We start from the raw sequence: 18,408 nt of genomic DNA on the forward strand, positions 1-18,408 counted from the left end.
CCATGTCTGAGACTTGGTCCACTCTTCTTTGGGTTGAAAGCCTCACCGTGACTCGCAGGCATATTAAACGCCCAAGCCCGACCCGACTCGAGGATCAAGCAAATAACTCAGGCCCGATTTCAGGTTGGGCTCGGGCAGCAAATCTAAAACTCTGTAATCCAAAAGACTTCCCAGTTTGTGAAAATGTCTCCTCCTCCGATCTTCACATAGTTCTGATCTTCCAGATGTTCTGAGCCTGGATCGGTCCAGTTAGCGGCGTAAAATGAATTCTTTAACGAAATTACGTAACGCAGTCTTTCATGACTCAGAGACGGTTGGAGCCTCAGACTTCAAACTTGACTTAGACTTTTGTGCCTTTAAGACTTTAGACTCGACTTTCATAAACAACACTTGTGAACATCTCTTGCCTCCCCACAAAAGAAGTGTTAATAGATCACAGCATAGCAAAAAACACTCAAGAGCTCCTTATTAAAAGTTTTAAAACAAAGTTATGTGTCCACTTGAGCCTGTTTTTCTTAAATTTGTGTTGATTCCGGGAAATTTCTGATGAATTGAAATCAATGAACCCACATGTTGTTTTTGACATGCATTCCTCTTGTGTATAGCCAAAAGGAAGCATTAAATAGATCCTTAAAAGACCCAGGTGAGAGTTTTGTAGGACTCTCTCTTCATAAAGTTGGACCGGTTTACGACGGGCTGTCACCAGCCGATCAGCTCCAGTTGTTTTCCTCCGATAGCAACAGATCTGGGACTCCCAATGGACGTTCAGTAACTGTTTTCATTATCCTGAATGTTCCTCTGTCTCTCAAAAGATTTTTTGTAACTACATCTGTCATCATCTGGATCTCTGGCTCTGAATAGATCTGTAGTAACCCTCAGCCAGTGTCTCCCACATGGACATCCAATCAACTCTGTGTTTTTTCTCTCTCTCTTTTTTCATACATCCCACACACTTCACTTGAGGTTTGTCATTTCTGTTGCTCAAGAATGTCATGAGTCAAGTTTGTTTGTATGTGTGTTGGCTGTTGATAAGCCATGCCGTGCCCCGTCCTTGCCTGATTGCAGATACATAGCACACCCTGACCGCCTTCACATATTTCTACTCCCACCTCCATAAGGACGCAAACTAACAGAACCATTAAACAATGCACTTTTAGCACTTTGTAAGGTTGCAAAAACAAACTTCAGTGTATTTTTTTTTTTCATTTTCAGATTTTACAATGAATCGGCACAACGAATGTGAAAATGTTTCCTTTCCAAATTAACTGAGGCTCAATCGGATTGGACGGCCGGTGTCTCTACATGCACATTTTCAAAGCTGTATTTAGGTCTGAGTTTTGATTTGATGATTCCCAGCATAACTAATTTCCAGTTTTATTTTCTTTTTTGTTCCGTCTTTGTCTTTTTCTGTCTTTGTTTCTTTCTCTCTTTTTTTTATTCTTTCTTTCTCTTTCTGAACAAAACAAATACGAGAAAAAAACATGGAAACCAAAACAATGTCGGGCTCAATACATATACAGAGTATTATTGGTAAAAAAAAAAAAAAGATTTTGAAAAACCATGTGTGTTTGCTTCTCAAAAATTATGCACCTCTTGCTGTCGATTCATGTGCAAGTCCCTTTAATACACGTTGAAGTTTACGGCTGCGAAGTTTGAGTGGTTTGAGTTCACAAACAAACCTTCAAAGGTGTGTTTGGAAGTCCAGGACAGTTAAACATTCATGTTTGCACAATCTGTTCAGGCACTTTTCTGTTGTTGTTGCAGAAAAAGTTCTATTTTTAGAAAGCGTTAAGCTTTCTAATTGTGTCCAAACATATTATCCACCTGCCTCACGTGTCATCAATCATTTAGTTAACCGTTACATAATGGGTGCTCTGATACAGTTAGTGGTACGCTTGATGATTATCTAATAGTCTTAATGATTACCACGTGACTCTGCGTAATGGGTCGGACTGGTACATGATTTCTAACCGGCTCCCACAGCCGAGGTGTGTCGCTAACTCTTATCCGACCTCATAGATGCCTTTGGCGTTGTGAGAACTTGTGTGAAGTCGATTTTATGTGAATGCTTTGGGGAGAAAAGAAAAAATCCTATCCAAGACGTCTGGTTGTTGTTTCAGCTTAAAATAATACAAAAGAAATGGGATGTTTACTTAGGGTTATTGACACACAGGTCTATTAGAGTTCTTAAAATTATGAACTCAGTAAAATACCAGGACATTTTAAATAAAGATTTAGCAGTTTATACCGGTAAGCTGAAACTGGGGCGTCGTCAGGTCTTTCAGCTTTACAAAACGTAAAACCAAAACAACACACAAATGCTTCACCACAGATTAAATCAACCTTTTTTTCCCCCCCTACTAAGAAAAAAGGAAACCAAAAGTTAAAATTGGATTTCTTACATTGTTTCAGAATCCCATTATGAGGCGAGTTTTTCACACAGAGAGCTGAGTACGATTGCCTGATCCAGGCATCAGGCGTTACTGCTATCTGCTGCAGGACGCTCTGGGCTTTTACACTTTGCTGATATTCGTTAAAAAAAAAAAAAAAACAACAACAAAAAAAACTCCTCATGGAAAGAGGTTGCTTTTCATGTTGAAGACTTTGACTTGATTTTCCTAAAATGTCTCTCTGGGGACAATAGCTGATCTTTTAAGGCTCCTGTTCGGTTACTAATAAACCGACTCGCACACTGTGCAGTTAAAACACATCATTTCCATCTGATCTTAGGTGGATTAATTTAGACTTTTTTTAGTCTGCGCTGGGATGTGTGTGGGAGACATTTGAGATCATAACCCAGGTGTGTAAGGACTTCACAAATACACATAGGTGACCAACAGAGACGTCTTTAACAACATGAACTAATTTAAACACCTGACTGGCACCCTAACTTGTCATCATGAGCCGACAGCAGGTTGTTTTTGCGGATAAGATGAAAGTTGGTGACTTTACAATTCAACTCAGGTTGCACATGTTTGACTTTTCCATAAGGTGTGCAAGAAGGAAGCATTAGGAAAGCATAAAAGCCAAGCTGAAGTTCAAGTTTACTGAAGTTTGTTAGATATACAAAGACCAGAACTAGTGCGGTGTGAGTCTTAAAGTAAATCCTTTCGACACCAGAAGAGAAGAGCTGTTTGCCACTTGTTGCCTTGCGCCTCGTCAAGACTCATATCGTCAATGTAGGCTCGTATCAAACCTGTGTGTACTCTGGTCAAATGAGTGCAAAAAATAGCAAAATGATGGCGACACTTTTCAGATTTAAATTTGTAAGCAAAATGTTGAAAAGCTTGTGTTTTCCTTTCACGTTTAAATATGCACTGTTTTGTGTTGGTACGACCCAATAAGGTCCGATAAGTTAAAGTTAAGGTTGCAGGCGGAAACATGGGGAACAGTCCAAGAGGTGTGAATACTTTTGCGGGGCACTGTAACAAACGTTTTTCTACAATTTCACAATCTGATTGCAAAGATACAAGATGGTTAGAAATTTGGAAAACAATGAGAACGAAACAGTAAGTTGTCGTTTTTGGTTAGGCATACAGATTTCATTCATTAAGTTTTTTTTATTGAAATGTTGAATGAAGAGATAATTGACTGAATTCAAATGGATTCTAATTTCACTGCCATTTAATCAGCATCAATCAAGTAAGTTGGCCTGTGTTCGGTTTCACGGTCGACGCATGATCCGCCAGACCGCACCAGGTTGTTGCTTGAATCAAATTTCTTATCTGAATTGGATGCATTGTCTTTTTTTCCTCTGTGGAGAGAGGGATTTGTGTTACACCAGGAGGGAAGGGAAAAAATGGAGAGAGAGAGATAGAGAGAAGTGGTTGAAAGATGGAGCATATTTTCTGGTCATGACCTTTTTCCAAGGATTTCCCACAACCTAACTTTAGGCACTGAGTGTGTGGACTTCAAATCCTTGCTAGACTGCAGACTGATTCACCCAAAGCAGCAAACATAAAACTTACATAAGGTTCTATGTTTTTCATTAAGAAAAAAAAGTCTTTCAAACCCCTAATGAGCCTAATTATCTATCTCTAAAATCAACGGGTGATAGACTCCTCCGCTGACAGGCTGCGACCTCCCCGAGAGAAACCCGGAGAATCCGGGAACACCGACTCCAAAAGTCCTTTTTAACAGCTGCGTGTCTGTGTATGTATCGAGTATGACGCAGTGGCAGTCGGAGTGTGCGTCACTGCTCCAGTCAGCTCGCTGCACACCACAGAAACACTTGTACGACCTACTGAGGAAACAGATTGGTGATTGCTCAACAAGAGTGGGGGTGATCTGCAAAGCCGTATTGTTGACATCCCTGTCCGATCTAATCATAAATACCTGTGTACCCTCAGGGTGAAGCCATAAAAGTCTCACGTTTGACCCCAAAATCCAAGAAGCCATGCTCAGTCATCCACCAGGCTCCACAGAGATGGATCATGAAATCCCTTCTTTTGTAAAAAAAATAAAATAAAATAAAGCCAAAGAAGATGTGGGAGGGGGGAGCAAGTAACAAAGTCCCTTGGCTGAGATGATGGCAGAAAGGAGGGATTGATGTAGACATGGGGAGGGTATTTGAAGGAGGACCGTGTGAGAACTTCGTCCCCGGGTTCCATCAGCGTGTCCAAATATGGAGGCTTCTGCTATTGTTGAGCCGCGTTCTCAAGACCCACCAGCGACCAGGGAGAAAACTGGAGAGGAAGGGAGCTGGTGTGTGGGTGTACCGAGAAGGGGAAAAAAAAAGAAAGAAGAGCGTGAACTGTGGGAGAGAGTTTAAGTGAGACGGCTAAAAAGGACAGAAGTAGACAAATTACCTGATGGCGACTCAAAGCGAGAGAGCTCTGTTGAAATGTGAGGCTTTGTAAAACAAAGTAGAGAAATTCTGAACAGATGGAAGTCCTTTGAAAGGGGAAGACAAAAACAAGTTTAACTCTATCTTTTTTCTCTTTCAGTTGTTTATTCTCTAACTTTTGCAAGCAGCGAGATGAAAGTGCTGAATGAAACGACTGTGGTGTCGGTCGCATGCATTTCCATGTGGCAGAAATGTTTAAAGAGTACATAAAATTTTTATCATACCAGCTGAATTTGGGAAAAATCCGGACTTTAATTTGAATTTATTTACTCAGTGGATGGGGAGAAAAAGTCCCATTTGCTTTGTTTTGAACAAGATAAATGTGGGGTTTTCTTTTATTTCCAATGTATCCTGCATTATAAAAGTATCAGTAACAAAGCACCGGCTTGGTTGACGAGGCTTATCCTCCATTCATATTCACATGTAAGTACACATTCATTTGTGTGGGACCAGAAGGGAGGCGGCGATCTTTTGGGTCACTGGGGATGGGTTTGATCATGTGGTTGTAAGCTGCCACAAGGTTAAAGGGTATTTGTCAGGAAGTGCGGAGTTGGGGCTGGGATGACCCTCCGGGGATAATCTAAAATGTCAGATTTTAGCTGAAAGCATTCGCTCTTCCGGCGGCGCTTTGGACTGTTTTGTGATTTTTTTTATTTTTTTTAACTGTATTACGTCAACAATCCCAAACACTGGTTTCTGGAGTTTATGAATATCATTTGGAGAACTGGAGAAAGAAAGAAAGAAAAGCAAAAGTTAAGAGTGTGTTTGTGGAGAAGCCTTACTCTGCTGCGTTTGTGTCCGGTTAGTGGATGGTCTTCGAGTGTGCATGTGGAATGTGACGACTCAGCTGCACTTCCTTTTCATTCCCCCTTGTTTTCTTCACCAGCAGACGGACGGATTTGTTTGAGTACACACCTTTTCAGATTCTCCCCAGTGCATGTGAGGGGGTGTTCACGTAGAGTTTGTTTGTTTCTAAGTGTGAATCCCATCTTCCTGGGTCGGACGTCAAACCCTAGATTGCTTTAAACGAGGAAAGTATTCCCAGAGGAAGCGGGACATCCCCGTTTTAATCAGGGGACTTGTCATTAGTTGATGCTAACACTTGATTGACCGTCTCCCATGAAAACTATTTGCCACCAAGCAGATTCCTTCTGTCTTTGCTTTATTGTGTTACCTGGTTAAATCAGTTTTCAGCTGGTTTCATGTTTTGAGAGGAAAACGTTATCCTCAGCAACTCGGGCTCATATAAAAATATTGCTGTCACCCATCCTAACATAACAAAAACCATCGAACACTGTTTTAATACTTTTACTAAATTATAAAAGAATTGACACCATGTATTACTCAGCTTCCAATTAGCTTCCAATTAGCTTCCAATTAGCCTCCACAGCCATAAAAGTCAAATTGATTACTTGAGTTTGTTGGCTAGAGCTCAGTCAGAGTTCTGGATGCAGATGCATTAAATATGATTTCCCTGAAACCAATACAATTATTCTCACGCACACAGATATTAGTTTTGCAATTATCCAACACATGTGAGATACAGTAACTACCGTCCAACAAACTGAGAGCATCTTTGGTGCACTTTGCTGTCGGAAAAGGTCGATATTTCCACAGCCTGCTTTCTCAAGCTGTTAAATGACCTCAGATGTCAAGGTTTGTTTTCCAAATTCATGGCTGATAAAGTAAGACAGGCTGAAGTGGACATAGATGAAGAATGTGGGTTATGAAAGGCATGCTGGAAATCCAAGCCTTCAAAGCACATCTGCTCTCTTGCTCCTATTTTACCATGTCTGGAGCTTTCTGCCTCTTTCCACTATCTCGTCTTTGTGTTTGAAACATGTCAGCCTTGTTTGCCTGTTTTGCAGCATGAATGCTGTAGTTTAATCCGTTTAGATGGAAGAAATATGGCAAATTTCAATTGACGCCATGTTTGACTCCATCAGGGCTCTTTCTCTGTTAAAGGCCACTTCTCATTTTGCATAGAAAACACACGGCTGACATGTTTCTGTCTCGTGTTTGGAATTTAAAGAACTCGGCCGTTGGAGACCACACGACAGGTCATAAAGAAACACCTGTTAGAATCATTAACAATAATTGTAGAATGGATGACGCGGTGTTTGTGTTAGGGCGCACGTCTTGGTATTTTGTGACCTCAGAGTATAAAGCGTTTGCGTAAAAATAGTTAGAAGGTTTCAAAAATGATTGAGGTTATGCACATCTTTAAGCAGTGGCAAAGATATGGCTCCTTTTCGGCTCTACTGCCATCATTTAGTTGAGTTCTATCCGAATCTAGTCTTCAGTCTCATTCAAACGGGAACAGTCAATTAGTCACAATCTTTTCTGTTTCTTTTCTGGAATGGTAACCAAACGAAATCGACCGTTGCTTTGTGATCCTCTGGAGTTGCTAAAGTTGTTCCTGTTGCTTGTGAAACTTTTTGACCACACTTTTTTCCTTCCACTCAACATTCTATTAATATGTTTTGTGAAAGCATTTCTTTGCAATGACTACATGAATGCGTTTAGTGAAAAATCTTTTCAATTAGATTTTAATTCATTGAGATGCCACCTTTGTTTGTGGTGAAAATAGGTAAGCCCTCACACATTCCTCTTTTAGGTTACTGTAATTTCTAAAGAACAAAAAAATTTAATGGTTTTACTGTAGTTGTCAGCAACAGCTCAGGTCAAGGCGAGGAGGAGAAGGTCCTGTTAATGTACGTGGAGAAAAGCTAATGGATGGCATGAGAGCAAGAGAGAGAGTAGACGATCCTGGAAGTTATTAGCCATGCGCTCTCTAATGATTTATTCATTTCTGCAGACAGAAAGTCTACTGTTCATTAGAGTTGTTGATTGGCCGACTGTTTCTACTTTCAGCGCAGTTTATAGTGGACTGCAATTATTTTTGCCTCAGCCCGGGCAAGTTCTTGTAACAAGGTCGGGTCGATATGTTTTCAAGCAGGTTCCTGTGTCGCTTGGCATATTGAAAGAGCTCCAGCAATCCTTTGGCGTATTACATGCAAGGCTCAGATCTATGAGGTGAACATCAGGACCGATGAGGCTGTGCGTTTTGTGTCCCGTGTTTATTGAAGAGGCTACTCTGTTATTACTCAAGATTCATATGGCATTCGCTCACTGGATGGTGAAGGAATGAAAAATATGCTATGCGTGTGTGTTTGCTTCGCTAAATATGCTGCAGATATTCTGTAGTACACAAACTAACGCATGAATGCACCCAGCTAGCGTCAGACTGACGCACAAAGGTTTTACATACACATAGGTGGGGTGGTCGTCGGTCGCAGCTAAAGAGCCTCCAACATTGCTGCCTTTTTTTTTATTTGCTTCTGTTTAAAATAAAAACTTATCAGGGGAATCCTTTCTTTGAGAATGCCTCTCAAAGAAAAGATCCTTCCTTATCTTGACTGAAAAGCATTTAACATTTTCCTAAGCCAGTTTTAGCCAGTAGCATACAACAAATGGAGACCTCTTTTCTCGGGCGCTAAAGCTACCTAGAAAACGTTTGACGCTGCCACTTCTATTAGCACAGAGAAGAGCAGCATTTGGTGCGACACAAACTCTGACGTCGGATGTTTAGTGAATTTTAAACACCAATCTGGGCTATTAACGAATTTTGTTTTTAAAAAAAAAGTTGTTAGTTTGGAGAGAAAGCTACGGTTCATGATGGTCTCTAAAGGTTTTAAGTTTGAGTAGGTGAAAGCTGTAGAAACCCTGATCTCAAATGCCTGTTCCTGGTTCTTATTCTCCCTTCGCAAGTCCCGTCTCGGTGGAAAACAGTGACTAAAGGAGATGATTGAATGAATGAATGAAGAAGCAGTTAGAGATGGGTCGCCCTCTCATATTTCTGGTCAAGGTTGCAATGCAGACTCCTGGTCCGCCTCCGGTTGTCTCTGAGCTGTCAGGGACAGATCCGTTAGCCGAGGCCAGCTAGCCGGGTTACTGTGTGTTTGGACAGGCTGATATCAGCTGGCTTCGAGCCACCTCTCTAATCCTCTGTTTGTGTATTTCCTTGTTGGCTCTACACTAGTGTGAACAGGCCAAAGCCCTGGGCTGATATGCAAACATCGTTGGTGAAACACCCAGTGTTGCATTGCTGTCTGCTTGTCAGCATGTGTATGCATCACTATGGCTGCCTGATGGAAGTAGAGCCCCTTTTTGAAGAATGTAATGTAAACGAATTTTGTTTATGTTTTTGGGATTTCTTTTGCTTTGATGTCTTGGATAGATTTTCAGATTATTTTAAAATACCGTAAATGCAGACGGAGAATTACTGTTTCTGTATATTTTTCTTATTTTTTTGGGTTAGATCGTTTACACAGTGTTTAGAGTGGATAGTATCCCTTAGACTTTCTGTGTTCAGCTGTGATTTTATGCAATTTTTGTGTTATTAACTACTCTGTTTTGTGTTCTTTAAACTGTGTTGCTGATGTTTTGTCCAGTTGTACTTTGCTAAAACATCAACTATAGGACAAATGAAGCAATGGGTTTAGATAAAGCAGTTAAATTTTAACATGTAAAACCAGAATAAATCACAAACCAATGTTGGATGCATAATAAAACCAAGTTCATCATATCTTTTAGCACAATAAAAAGTAATATTTAAGCTGTATGTTCTGCTACAGCTTAAAGCATCTAGACGGGTTTGTCCCATCTGGACAGAATTTGGTACACATACTGATCAATGATGGGTTGATCATTACATGTGCCATTAAATGTACCATTACATTTTCATGTATCTGGTAAGTCTATTCTTCCCAATGAAGGGAACTGATGGCATCAGAAAGACTCCTGGGAGATTCAGAGGGAAATAGAGAAAAATTATTATTTGTTGTTTGTACTCTGCACCATTTGGTACCAAAATGATCTAAGTGTTAAAGGCGACTCCGGACACCTATAAATGGTCAATGGTCAGATTCAAATTTAGGTTGAAGCCTAATCTTTTTTTTTTCCAGTGAGCGTAAATCATTGATCATTATGACTCTGTAAAGCAACAGCAGTGAATTGGAGCCTCTAGGGTATGTCTACTTCACGTCTTGCACAGAGAGGGTAATAAAAGTACACTTGTGCAAGTTATCTGTTGACATAGCTTTTTAGTACATTTACAATAGACTTTCATCTCTCGCCTCGCCTTGGCTCATAGTAACAAATTAATTTGGTGAGCGTGCAAACCAGAAATTTTAGATATTTTCATTGTTACATTTTCTTAAAACAAAGAGGAAAACAGCATCAGGTTCAGCTGCTCTTGGATATGGGACACAAAAATTAAGAATTATATTACGTGTTATTTCTGAAAAAAGATTTGTCTTTCTTTTTTCATTTTGTTGTCGTTGTTTATGCAAAACCCCGTATTGCACCAGATACGCCCGCTTATGCGTTCCAGCTGTGCACATCTTAATATTTAATAGGATAGCTATTTTGATAGCTTGTGGAATAATTCATTCATACATGATGTAATTATGTACAAGAGCCTAAGCAATGCTTCCTGGGGTTGATCATGAATTGCTTGTGTTGGGACCAGAGGCGACATCACACTGTGTGAGAGAGAGAACAGCTGACATTACACAACTCTGCAGATAACCAGGATTTGACTATTATGTCAAAACAAAGACAAAAAGAAAGGTAATATTTATCATTAATGCTGGCATTATCCCAGCATTTACGATGGGTAGTTTGATTTTAGCATGATTTGCAAGTTAGCATTTATAAAGCTATCTTTGCTGGCCTTACTTAAAAGGTCAGTAAAGCCTTAACTGTGAGATTTCAGCACATATCATTACTGACCAGATTGGATTTTTAAAAAGGATAAAACTGAGCAACTTTGTTGTGACATGCTCACATCTAACTACCATTTTAGGTTTAACCGAAGCATAAATTAACGAAAGTTTTCTTTTGTAGAAACTAGATATACTTTTTTTTTTGCTTCCTCTGTTGTTATTTAAGCACCTTAATGATACTAATCTCCTGGTCACACTATTGTCTATCCGCTTTTCTTATTATTTGTTGTAAGACATGAGACCACAGGAAAATGATGCTCCTAGATTGCATTTAACCAGAAAAACCACACAACTGTGACTCAACAAATATCACAGCAGTGATGCAAAAATATTGCGTAGCCTCACTCTATGCTATGTGGATAGTTCACTCATCTGGGGAGACTTTATGCCTGTATTGTTCATCCTGTCATCCTGCATTACTTTATTAATTTAGATAATTAGCTGACTTTTCTAAGGAATTCACAGAACATTGGAATTACAGTCATAAATGGTCAGGCAATGCTTTGATATGAAAAAAGAATATAGCGATTTCACAAAAAAGTAAGGTACCTAGTTTTAGCGCAGATGAACACTGAATTATATCTCACTGATCTCAATACTCACACATTGGGCTGAGCAGGAAGTACATTAGCTCCACGCTTACTTCACAGGAGTCGATGTGCAAAAAATTCACTGTAATTGCTTCAACTTAAGACTCTCAAAGTTAGATATCAAGCAGTTTGACAGCAACTTAAAAAAATCCATCTCCGGACCTTCTTCCACAGGTGAAAACTCCCAAATGTTTGGTGTGTCCTGTGATTAAATCATAAAGTCGATGAAGTTAACTTTGCTTTATGCGTTTTATATAAAAATTAACTGTTTTTCCTAAATATTTCTGCGCCATTGAATGTCTGATCAGTAGAAAATTGGGTGTATTGGCATTTAGACCTGGTAACTTTGGAGCATCCCCATCTCTATTTGCCTTTTCTTGCAGTATTATTTTCATGTACCACTTTCTTACTGTTTGCGTGCTGCAGATTTTTCCATCTTTCTGTCAGAGTAAATGACAAAGTAATTATGGACTCCTAAATAGAGAATATCTTGTCTCTTGTCTTTTTGCCAGGAATGAAAACATACCTGATCTCAGGAAGGAAGCCAGATCATGATGTGCAGTGTGGCTGCTCTCTGCCTGGTGGGGAGTTTGTGGGGGTCAACGTGCCTTCCTGCACTCAGCCTCGTACACCGGACCTCATCCACGGAGCAGCACAGGCTGCCGAGTCCCTTCTGCCTCACAAACCATCGGACAGAACTGTGGTGAGTATGTACTTCAAGAAAACATTTTATTTATGGCTTATTGATTTTTGTCCCATTAAACTGGTCACATTAAGGAAATCCCCGTTTGAATAGCTGTGAAATAAGATGGTCCTCTAGAGTTGGATGGTACGTACCAACCATCCAACTATCCAACCATCTGTCCCAAATGTGATTCATCTTTTATTTTGTGTCTGTATGTGGTCGTATTTATTTCTGAGACTTAATTATAAGCAACATAATGACAAACTTCAGGAAACTCCTTCTCCTTCTTTGACCTGGGCCACACAGGTCATGGGCCTGAAATAGCACTCGAGCTGTCGCCTCATTGGCTCAAATTAATACTTTAAGCTAAATATATTAAGTATTAAAAAAAAAAAATCTTTATGAGAATGGGGAATAAAGAGCTAAATTTAGCATGTCGGTCATCAACGTTTTGTACAGAAGTCATCTTCTGCCTGTTAAGCCAGTTGCTGACAGACTCAGGATGCAAAGATGCAGCGGCTAATTTTACTTGATTTGTTTGAGAAGCTGCAGCCAAAACACTGGAACTAGCAAAAGACGTGAATAACGTTCTGAAAATAGTAGCGTCCTCTTTCTTTGTCATTGCCATATGTTTCCTCACAACAATTAATGTGGTTAGTAGATAATGTTCCTTTGCAGAGAAGAGTCGGGGCGATGTGAGATAAATAAAATAAAAAAGCCTGAAAAAAGCAAAATTGTTCTTGTGGTTTTAAGAACAGTTTCTCTGAATATTTGCCTGTCATTTTAAACTGAGATGGGTTGATGTACCTTCATTTTACGGATTTAAATTTTCCCACCAAAATGTGCGTTTTGCACATTGACGAGACGGGCAACAGCAACAATGACTACATTTACTTTCATTAATTAATTTTAAAAAGATATGGGTAAGAGTTTTGTCCATTTACCGAAAAGATATTAAAATAATATTAAAATAATACTTCCATTTTCTTATAATTGAGTAGAAATATAAACAGCTGCTCATGGGTGACACTTTGCAGATCATGTTCAAGAATCGCTGTTCAGGGAGACCTACAGTATGTCTGCCTGAAATGCAAACTATGCCTCGGCAGAGTGAATGTTTCCGTGGCATTCAAGGAATGAGTTCATGACACTTGGAGTTTAAAAGCCTCCAAATATTTTACTCCATGCAGTTTTTTAGCAATTCGTATTGCAAACTTAGGGCTGGTGTGAGATTTCCGTCTCATACCAGCTGGTATGACATTCTTTAGTAAAAATACAGCATTTTCTCAGTGATTAGGGGCAGCACTGTATTGCTGTATTCTAGATACAACTAGAGGAAATTTAAGTAACTCCACTGCTTTTTCTGACATATCAATATGAGGATTTTAAATTGTACAAACAATATGACAATGAGAATTTGTAAACTTTAGCTATGTCCTACTTTACCTATATCCCAACCATGCATATAGATTCTACGAAAGTTTTTACTTTTGATGAACAAATATATATCTAAACAGCTGACTTGATCTTTCTTGTAAGCGAGGAAAAAATATGTAGAAGTTTTCTTCCAGGCGTCTCACTGACTGTAGACAGCAACTACGGGGGAAGGTGGACTACTGTGCTACTACTTGATTTATAAGCCGTCGTTCAGCCAGCTGATAGGCAGTGTACAACAGCATGTGAGGAAGGGGAAGTTCTGCAGTGCTTGAAAATTGCTGTACTTTCTCCAAAATCTCTTTAACCACCCATTATCCAAGGCAATACCCCTTCCGCTTATCCAAGGTCGGGTCGCAGGGGTAGCAGCCTCAGTAGAGAGGCCCAGACTTCCCTCTCCCCAGCCACTTGAACCAACTCTTCTGGGGCAATCCCAAGGCGTTCCCAGGGCCCACTTCACTGTAGATTCAGGACCAATCTGCCTATCGAGCTCCCACTCCCATCGCCCCTCAAGACCCACGATACTTAAACTCCTCCAGTTGGGGTGGGACCTGGTCCCCGACCCGGAAAAAGCACTCTACCCTTTTCTGCCTCAAGACCATTGCCTCAGTTTTGGAGCCACTGATCCACATCCCGGCTGCTTTGTACTTGGCTGTGAAAGCCTGATGAAGACCGTAGGATCACACATCGTCTGCAAAGAGTAGAGACCTAATCCTAATCCACCATGGTGGAGTTCAACTCTCACTGAAAACTAGCCTCAACTTACTTATGCTAATGCGAACCAATCATGCAGGGACCTAAAGCCTGTATCAAAGAGCCTGGTTTCTCATACTCCCAGACATCTCCTTAACAGGGCTTTTAATTATAGGAAAGCAGATAATTTACATGTAACAGACATAGTGGGTGCAATAACAAAAGTATTTTCAATGTACGATGCAGCCCCAGGCGACACTTCAAACTTTGGGCCAGAAAAGGAAGAAGAATATGTCCTTGAACAAATCTGCCTAAAAATCAGTAAGAAAAGTGTGCTGCAATTTTTGACAGAAGCAAAACATATTAAACCCTTTTTGTTCCTGCTTCATTTGAAGACATGTGGTAGTCTAAGTCTGCCACAATGATTGTCTCTTAGGACAAAACCTTTGACAACCATGATTTTCACTAATCTGTACATAAAAATCAGTGTTGTTCTTCTGGAGCTCGAGCAAATGTTGTAGTTTGTGAAACCCCACTCCCACTTTCTCTCTCCAGCCTCCCTGTGTTTTCCATGGCGCCGTGCGCTCGTCCATGGCGGAGCAGGACGATGATGTGGCTGTTGTGAACGGCTGTCAGGAGGAACACAAGGCCAGCGGTGCCAAGGTACGGCCCATGTTAACGCCGCACTTATCACCTGCTTCTACTTCTCCGAGCGTTTCCCTCTTAATCTACTCAACACGCAGACCCTCCTGCTGTTTTATCGCCGTTTTGTCTCCTCTCAAAAGTTCCTACCAGGCCACAGCCCGAAAGCGGTCAACGGTCTCCTGAGCCCCCCGCTGGAGGACGCCACCGCGCGTGCCAGCCAGAGCTCCCTGTGCGACATCCTCCAGGAGAAAGAGAAGAAGACCAGCACCAGCACTGGCACCGGCACAAGCCTCGGCATGGCGGCGGCGGTGGCGGCGGCAGGCACGGGCATGGATCACTCTGCCCTCATCCAGCTGCGTGCCAAGAACTTCAAACGGAAAAGCGACGCCCACTTCGTGGACGTTATCAGGGAGGACAGGTGAGGAGGCCAGTTAAAGGTGGAATTTATGAGCCGATAGCACAGCGGAGAGCAATAAAGCAATCTGTTTTTATAATGATTTTTTTCATAAACTTGTCCGCTGGTAATAAACCTTTGAACTGAAGAAATGCATTGAAATAAAGATTCATACTGTGCCTAGCATAGGTATTCATACTGCCTCAAATTTATTTATTTTTTTACATTTTGTCACCTTACAACCACAAAGGCATCCCTGCAGAATGATGCTGCCACCACCGTGCTATTGAAATGAGATATGTCAGGGATCACAGTCTTGCCTAGCTGGCTATTTTAACTAGATGCCCATGTCACGGAGGTTGGTTTCCATTTTGGATTTACACTGAGATTAAATAACACACAAGTGGAGTTTTTTTTTTGTTTTTTTTTAACCAATTAATGAACATCTAGGTCATTTGTCACATTGTATTTTACTTTGGTGTACCTTTAAGTGTTTCTTTTCCCTTTTTATATAGTTTTGTTTAAATGAATACTTAATGTAGCATAAAGTGGTTCAATGGTGGGAACTTACTGTTGGCTTATTTCAGAAAAGTTGGTATTTTTTCTGAATTTTTCCAGTGAATAAGCTACGCTTTGCATTTGGGGTGGTACAAACAACAAAGATTATTCACTTGAATTTGTTTGTATTTGTTGTACAATTGGGTGATATGAACAGATGGTCGTTTAAAATAAAGAGGTATCTATCTGACTCAGATTTAGTTCTTTATTTGACTTCTTTGCAGTCTGATGAAGGACTACTTTTTCAAGCCGCCCATCAACAAGATCAGTTTGAACTTTCTGGAGAGACCTCTGGAGAAGGCGTATCGCAGCAGCTACAAAGAAGAGGTACGCAGACTTCCACACACACCTTCACTTAGATCAGGGGTGTCAAACTCCAGTCCTCGAGGGCCGCTGTCCTACAGTTTTTAGATGTGCCACAGGTACGAAATGCTGGAAGGAAATGGCTTAATTACCTCCTCCTTGTGTAGATCAGTTCTCCAGAGCCTTAATGACCTAATTATCCTGTTCAGGTGGTTCAGCAGAGGCACATCGAAAAGTTGCAGGACTACGATCTAAAAGTTGCAGGACTGCGGCCCTCGAGGACTGGAGTTTGAGACCCCTGACTTAGATAGAGGATTTTTGTTTTCAGCTCTTGTCTTGTGATTTTGCAACTTGCTGCTGTATCTAACATGAACATGTTTTTCTTTCCTTTTTCTCTTCCACGTTCAGGCTTTCTTTTTACGATAACTGAATGATTAATGGACAGGGGAAAAAAAATAACTTTCTTTGTAACACGTCATAACTCCATGCCACAGTGAAGACTCTTACTATAAAGACCAGTTCCAGATGTCCTCTGCTGACCCTGGAGACTTTCAGCCCCCTGCTGTTCAATACGTGTTACTACAACCTTAAAAAAAAGAGAGCACATTACTTCAGTTTCAGCGTCTCTTTGTTAATTAATTTTTGAACTTCATTGATAAATTCTAGCACCAATATACATCTCATATCTTCTAGCATTATACAACCCTGCGCGAAACCTGAAGTTAGGTTCTTCAAAACATTGATAAGCTTAACTTATCAATGTTTTGCTTATAAAAAACAAACTCCTTCGTATCATTTAATATTTCACTTTACGGGTGCATTCAGCTTTAATCAAACTTTAGTTGGTTTATCTAGAAAGTCTGGATCTGCAGCCCCCCTAAAAACCTAGATCTCAGTTTGGCTGAAGTGAACTATGGAGCGTATATGAATGCCAAGCAGACTGGATATGGATCCAAAAGCAGAAAGTGGGAACTATGGCACAGGGCATTCTGGGTAATTTCTAACAAAACAAATGTGGGACTCTAGTGCTAGCGAGAGAGATGACTCTTGGTTTTTTACCAAAGACAAAAGAGAAATCCCACAACCGCTGAAATCTGATGCTACTCAGTTTTTGTTTACATCTTGTGAAGAAGGAAGTTGTGCGTAGTGACTTCTTCAGGCGTTTCATTGAGTGGTTGTTGGTTCAGCGCCGCCGCAGGTGGGGGCCGGGAAACAGGTTTTTCGGATCCAGAAGAGTTCGGATCCCCTTTCCCACAGTGCGGTGTGAAAAGGAACCGCACCCAATCGAACCGAGTCTACCGGACTATCTGTTGTGAAAACACGCTTAAATTCTTTCAAACGTGATGACGTTTTTGCTCACACAGACACACGGTGGTGAAACGCCGCCTTGCCTTCATCTCAGGAGAAGATCGAATCTATTTCAATCGTCTCTTCTGTTCAGGTGAAGAACCAGGTTCCGGTGCAGACGTTTGCCAGCCCCACTTTCAGTTCCTTCCTGGACGTTCTCCTCAGCTGCTTCGTCTTCCTGGCCTTGACCGTGGCCTGCTTCCTTCCGTCTCTGGTCGACCCGGCCACGGCGGGCCCCCCGGCGCTCGCTGCCCTGATCCTGGCTCCTCTGGCTGGGTTGTTAGAGATGGCCTCGCTGGTGTTCTCCGTACGGTGAGGCTGGTTTAAACAGATAAACTGCATCATGTGAATGTGCTTTTTTATAGGGGTGATGGTGCTCATAAGTTTGACATCAGGAATTATTTGAGGATAAACTAAAAAAAAATTGTTTTACACTGAACACAATACAATCCCTGTTTTAAAGCGTTTTGCATTGCAGATGATGAAGGTTTGTAAAATACCTTAAAGTAAGGTCATCTTTCATGTCAGTAGCCTTAATATCAAACTGGTAAAAGTATCAAATCCATTCTATATTTTTTGTACATTCATTCTGCTGCAAAATAAAATTAGCTAAATCATTTTTTTAATGTACTGTATTTTCCAGACTGTAAGTTTCACCTTCTAGGGCGTGCCGTGGTGGCGTAGTAGTTAGCGCGACCCGTATTTGGAGGCCTTGAGTCCTCGACGCGGCCGTCGCGGGTTCGACTCCCGGACCGGACGACATTTGCCGCATGTCTTCCCCCCTCTCCTTCCCTGTTTCCTGTCAGTCTACTGTCATATAAGGGACACTAGAGCCCACAAAAGACCCCCTGGAGGGGTAAAAAAAAAAAAAAGTTTCACCTTTTTTCATAGTTTCATAGACGGGGGGTGGCTTACATATGTTGCTATTTTCCTCTTTATGATGCAGTTTTTGACTAATGTAACTTATACTCCAGATTGAAGTATAGTCCAAAAGAAAAACACATTATGTTTATTTTTTTTAAGTTGATCCGATTTCCGGGAATTTCTTTGCCATTGTTACAGTGTGGAACATGTAAGGAATATGTGCAAAAGCACCTCCTGCCCACTGTTAAATGCAGTGGATG

General features: G+C 40.9%; 1 protein-coding gene across 3 annotated transcripts in view; it reads left to right on the top strand.

The window, feature by feature from the left end:
• Window positions 1-18,408, top strand: part of LOC102231255 (adenylate cyclase type 9-like) — a 45,727-nt gene that overhangs the window by 16,155 nt on the left and 11,164 nt on the right. For all 3 annotated transcript variants that reach the window (XM_023333368.1, XM_023333370.1, XM_023333371.1), the window contains 5 exons: window positions 11,738-11,928; window positions 14,593-14,700; window positions 14,823-15,100; window positions 15,859-15,961; window positions 17,379-17,596. In XM_023333368.1, coding sequence (XP_023189136.1) covers window positions 11,738-11,928; window positions 14,593-14,700; window positions 14,823-15,100; window positions 15,859-15,961; window positions 17,379-17,596 — 898 coding nt within the window. The remainder of the gene's footprint in view (window positions 1-11,737; window positions 11,929-14,592; window positions 14,701-14,822; window positions 15,101-15,858; window positions 15,962-17,378; window positions 17,597-18,408) is intronic.

The sequence above is a fragment of the Xiphophorus maculatus genome, chromosome 5 (assembly GCF_002775205.1).
Source record: "Xiphophorus maculatus strain JP 163 A chromosome 5, X_maculatus-5.0-male, whole genome shotgun sequence".
Classification (NCBI taxonomy): Eukaryota; Metazoa; Chordata; class Actinopteri; order Cyprinodontiformes; family Poeciliidae; genus Xiphophorus; species Xiphophorus maculatus.